The 6,000-nt window shown below is 40.4% G+C and overlaps 1 protein-coding gene across 1 annotated transcript; it reads right to left on the bottom strand.

Annotated features, from left to right (window-relative positions):
• Positions 1–1,358: 1,358 nt before the first annotated feature.
• LOC110785037 (uncharacterized) lies at positions 1,359–2,407 on the bottom strand. The gene is made up of 2 exons (XM_021989476.1): positions 1,737–2,407; positions 1,359–1,581 (listed from the first exon to the last, which is right to left on the bottom strand). Exons 1-2 carry the CDS (start codon positions 2,405–2,407, stop codon positions 1,359–1,361), a joined length of 894 nt encoding a protein of 297 aa, XP_021845168.1.
• Between the last annotated feature and the right edge of the window lie 3,593 nt (positions 2,408–6,000).

The following is a 6,000-nucleotide window of genomic DNA, read 5'->3' on the forward strand; positions in this document are numbered from 1 at the left end:
AAGGGTTTGACTCAATGATTTTTGGGGACATTCTGAGATATTTATGATTCTTTAAGAACACTTTGTTTATGTGAGGCATATTCCATGTGTTATCAATGATGAAATGTTGTTTTAGTCAAATTTTACTTCTTTTGACGCATCGGTTTCTAAGTGGGAACAATTTCCATCTGAAAATGATGTGATATTATTATTTATTTCCATTTAGAAGCCGATGTGTTTAGAGTTGTGATTTTATATGTCCTGAGTTTCTTGGGCCCTTAGTATCCTCTGTCAAATGGAGTTAGTTTCCTTAACCTTTTAAAATTGGGTTAGTAATTTGCTCCATTTGGGAGTAGGATATTAATGTCATAAGATTCAATGATGAAAACAACTTAAAACTGAGAATAACAACAATGCTTAAATTATGTCCCCTTGATCATTCATGTTGTAATTCACTACCTTGCCTCTGCTGCCTTGTTCTTGCCTTGTCTTTCTTGTGTTATCAATGATGAAATGGTTGTTTATTTCCTGAGTTTCTTAGGCCCTTAATATCCTTTGCTTAGTGGAGCCAGTTTCCTTAACATTTTAAAAGTGTGTTAGTAATTTGCTCCGTTAGGCAAGAGGATATTAATGTCATAAGATTCAATGATGAAAAACAACTTATAACTGAGAATAACAACTAGATTGACTTGTCATTATGTTTGCATGTCCCCTTGCCTCTGCTGCCTTGTTCTTGCCTTGCCTCTGATAATCTGTTTTAGTTTTGCCAATTCTGCCTTGTTCTTGTTTTGCCACTTCTGCCTTGTTCTTGCCTTGCCACTGCTGCCTTGTTCTTGTTTTGCCACTGCTGCCTTATTCTTGCTTTGCCTCTGCTGCCTTGTTGTCCCCTTTCCTCTGCTGCCTTGTTCTTGTTTTGCCTCTACTGCCTTGTTCTTGTTTTGCCACTTCTGCCTTGTTCTTGTTTTGCCACTTCTGCCTTGTTTATGCCATTTTTCTGCTGCCTTATTAATCTTGAAAGTGTTTATATTCATGTGAATAATAGTGATTAATCATAGTGTTTATTGCCTATGCTTATAAATCTCAGCATGTGAATAATAGTGATGTGAATAAGAATGATTAAAACAAACTTTAATAAACTAAAATATGAGATTCATTCATTGATGCTTCCAAAAGATATGCTTACAAAATGTTTTGCCTACATGTTATGCTTGCCTTTAAGCTTACAAAAGTGACACATTGGTTGTACTTGTCAATTTCAAAACATGTCCCCAAAACACAAAAAGTTATCTACTTGTTTTCTCTTTACTTCACTGGTTTGCTTTCCATTCATCATAGAGTTGCATGCATTCATTAACTGCCCATATAGGTGCCTTGACTTGCTATGGCAGTCTGCCTTCATCTTCTAGAATCTTCTTCTTGTTGTGTGGAAGTTGGTAATCATTGTTGCCTTTGTGTTTTAGAATCTCATTAGAAACAAACTGTAATGTCATCCACACATTAGACAATGTCTTAGGATGCAACTCATTAAAAGAATCATACACTGCTCCACTTAAGTCCTCCACAGTTTTAGGCATTTTCTTGTGCATAAGTGATTGTATTGACCTGAAAAATCCCAAGTCCAAGATGTTGCAATCTGGACTGTTCGCTGGCTGTTGAGTCAACACAAAAGGGAACCCATCTTGTTTGTAGTGTAGTTGTCATTCGGGATCATCTTGCATTATATGTGCCTTTGCATTATCTTGAATAATATAGATGACCTTTTCCCCTTCATGTGGTGGCCACTTAGCTTGATTGCTGGAAGTAGCTTGTTGATCATCATTGCCCTTGTTTCAATTTGATTTACAGACTTCACTGGCTTTGTTTCAATGGTCCCCTTTACTATGTTTTTTGATGTCCTCTTGGCTGCAATTGCATTTGTGAATGGAAATATGCCTATTTTACCATCCAATTCACATTCACCATTTTCACCCCACCTTGGTATGGCTACTGCTGCCATGAACATGAATTTTGGTATCTTGGTTCTTGAACTTGCACTTCTGTGTGGATAGGGTTCATTGTTTGCAAGATAAACTCTCTGATTTTTTTGTGTCAAATAAAACCACTTCTCATCAATATGAATGAAGTCATACATGCTGTAATATGTTGGTTCTTGTGGTATAGTGTAATCCATTATCAGTCTGAGTGCCCACCTCATCCTTGCCATTTTGTATGCTTCTGAAATGCCTGGATGCAAGGGACTTGAGTGTGGCTTAATAATTTTCCTCTTGATGAGCCTCCATACTGTTGTTGGTCCCAAATTGAGCATTCTTGCAAGATCTACGATGCATGTTCTGTCCCCCATGCCTATTTGTGCAATTGAGTCATAGGAGACTTGAACCTTTTTCCTTCCACATCTGTGATATTGGCTTTGTACAATATATGAGTTCATTGTTGCCTACTGTTTCTTTGCTTTGTCCCATATTTTTCCTATGGTTCTTCTGGTGTAACCATATTCTTTGACTGCATCCCTTATTGCCCCATACAACAGAGTTTCTGAATCTGGAATCTTTCTATTTAGTAGGAACACCAATATTTCTAGCCTCAATTCATTATTTATTCTTGGAGTCCTAGGCTTGTGATGATCTGTTGTGTGTGTTGCTATTTGATGATGATGAGGTGATGCAATTTCTGATGGTGGTGGAAAGTTCAAATCAAAAATCAATGGTACCTGTAGACACCTACTTTTGTCCCCATTCCCGAAAGGGAAGGTTCGATGATGAGAACGTAAATCTCCACTTGACAACGCATCTCCTATAAAATAACGAATCTTATTACCCCTTTTCATTTCACCCGAAACCTGCTATTTATGGAAACCTGCTAAAAATAGTAACTGTCGTAATGGGTAGTTGTTAAAAGTGGCAAGTCATAAAAGATAGAAACCTGTCAGAATTAGGTGTTGCACTCCAACATAAATCCTAAATGAGATAGAAATTGCGAGAGAATCCTATTCCTAATACGATTCGAAAGTAAGAGTCACGTATTAATTAAAATCCTAACGAGCCTAGAGTTCGTAACGGGCCCAGACGCATCCCGTCACAAGGTTAATACGCACTAAAGGACTCAATTAAATCTCAAATACTCCGGATTCTAGGAATCCGAATCTGACTAAGGAAAACAGCCCAGACCCTATTTTCAACGCCTGGCTCTGGGCGCCGAAATCTTCGGCGCCCAGGCCTGGGCGCTGAAAATACCTAGTACGTGTTTTTTTCCTAATTCCTCGTGGATTAGAGTTCTGCAATTCTATCTTTCCACGAACTCTTTCCTATAAATAGGGCCTTAAGTTCGACGTGAAAAGAACACAACACACAATTATATTCTGAGTATTGACTCTAAACCCCTAAGCCTAAGCCTCACGCTGCAAAACTGATCACGCGTTCTGTCGCAATCGATCCATAAATCGAACAGAACGTATCCCGTCCCATAATTCGAGATTCGTTAAATAAAAGGAGAAATAGCAAAGTCAAAGTGGTTAGTTTTCTGAGAACCGTGACGCACCTCTCAAGGGTGCGTCGTAATGTGTCCCTTTTCCATGGTTTAATTGCTTTCCTCGCCCTTTTATGAACTGTTAAACTAACTAAAATCTGATTGTTCGATCACGCTTAATAAATATGATAGTTTTGGGAAATTGGATTATCATGCTAGGTCCCTTAAAACAATCTAAATCAGATAATCGCGTTCGATCTAGTACTATATGTTGCATATTGTTAAAATCAACTCAGATTAGTTTAATAGTTAACGCATGTCCCTTCAATTATTTATGCTGAGCTAGTAAGGATATCCTGCCTCTGGAGTTATCGAAGAGCGAGTACTCCTCTCGGTAGTTACAGTCCCCCGAACCCTCAATCTCTACCCTGCGGGTGTACGTTGAGCGATCCCCACCACCAGGGATCACAAGGGAACCTACGGCCGTCGTGGCCAAACATAATTGCACTCCCTTTATGTCACGATAACCGGGTTTTGTCAGTTTTTCTCATTGTCGTTAAAAACTGAATGGCGACTCCTATATTACTAGTGAATTGGGTGTAAACTCACAGGAAATCCAATTACACTTGATTTGACAAAAAGAAGCGTCACACCCACGAGGGACGAGGTCACGCATTAGCCTCGTGCTCTTTCGACCCCCTCACAGTGGCGACTCCACTGGGGATAGTGAAGGAAATACTCGTGCTTGTAGATAATCAAAATAGCCGAAGGGTGAAACGATCCTACCCCGCGTTTATTTCCCAATCAAGTTGGGACGACCTGAAAATCAACATATTAATGTGAACGGGCAGAACCGCATAACGAATCTCGGCTCCCTTGGTGTTTCATCTCGGGAGTTGGGACTAAGGATACCCATCGCCAACCGGGGGGTGCATACGCTTCGAATGTTGTCCACTCGGCACTTTCGCTAGTAGTACACCCGTCCCATACCCAATCGCTCGCCCATTAGGTGCCTCTCGCCTGCATGCCCCCTTGGCTTGCACTTGCGGGTTGGCCTCTTGAGCGAAATTCGTCTGTTGAAGACACTACCTCGACCGGGGCATGTGTTGGATCTACGATAGAAGCGGTACCAAGACAGGCGCAAATAACTACCCATAGAAGCCTATCATAAACTACATGACATGCTATTTATTGCCTCATGATGGAATGTTAGTTATGTGTAGCGAAATATATGATTGTGTGTGACAAACTATCCTAGAAAAACCAACGACTTTAAAAATTTCCCAAACATTCATAAACCAATTTGCCAAAGAGTTATACCGAAATACGTGTTCCGTAAACCCGGACGATCGCCACAAAAATAAGCGACGCTCGGGATGGCCTGTAACGAATCCCACAATCGCTGCACAACGCGTAAAGGACGTTATTAAGCAAGCACGCAAAATCGAAGTCGCATAAACAAAAGTAGACGCAAACAGAAAACGAGAACCAGCCAGGGACGCATTTTCAACGCCCCTGGCTGGGCGCCTGAATTTCACACGCCCAACGCTGGGCGCTGAAGTTGTTGTTTGGCCTTCTGGTCAGGCGCAGCAGCCTCGGTGCCCGCGAAAAAGAAAACACGTAGCAAAAAAAACTTTTCGTAAAAATTGCTGCAAGGGCGTGTGAAAAGGCACTCGATTCTAAAAGCGACTAAAAAATAAAAATAAATAACTCTTTGTGTCGTTGTTAGGCCTCCTACGGCGACAATGCTCGGCACCAAAACCGAGCGTGCTAATTAAACGACCTTGAATGTCACATGGGCGAAGTATTCAAAAAATATAATGTTCGATAAAGTCTTCAAGAGAAAAATAAATGTTCAAATAAAAAATAAATAAATCCGAGTCTAGACTAGGCTATGCCAAAGTACAATCCCAATCCTAAGTCTTAGTTGTCTTATCCATAGAATCGGTCCTAATGCTTGGGGTCGTTCTGCAAGTTAAAAGGTTAAACATATTGAGTCTCCCTTCCTAACATTTAAATCAATAAGCACCCATATGTAATTGTCATCCCTTGCTAAGAATCCACGGCCTCAATACTCTCTCCCACCAATAAAAAGAATATATTATAGTATTTGCAAATGGAAACAGTCACATTCCGGAAATCATTCCCCCATAGTCGCACAACCCCCAAAGTGAACCTAAGGTGTCAATACCATGGGCAAGAAAAATTAATGGCCTCAAGGCTTATGATCACATTGGGTCACGACTATCATAGTCCTCTCGAGCCACTCGCTCCTTTAAATACTCCTAAGTACAGACTAAAAGATTTTCCATGAATGCAACATGACCAACCATGAAAATACCCAAGTCGGCATACCATAAGGCTACCATTGGGGTAAAGCAATACACGCTAAGAGGGAAGCCGCACTAATGATTCTAGTCTTGCAAAAATAAAAATTCGATCTCCCCAATTAACTACCTTGCCAACATTAAGCAAAATGGCGCATGACAAATGAACACCCAAGGGTTAAAATCTAAAGTGTCAACCAACGAAAGTTATGGTCCAATTAGCCTAAGTCTG

The sequence above is a fragment of the Spinacia oleracea genome, chromosome 6 (assembly GCF_020520425.1).
Source record: "Spinacia oleracea cultivar Varoflay chromosome 6, BTI_SOV_V1, whole genome shotgun sequence".
Lineage (NCBI taxonomy): Eukaryota > Viridiplantae > Streptophyta > Magnoliopsida > Caryophyllales > Amaranthaceae > Spinacia > Spinacia oleracea.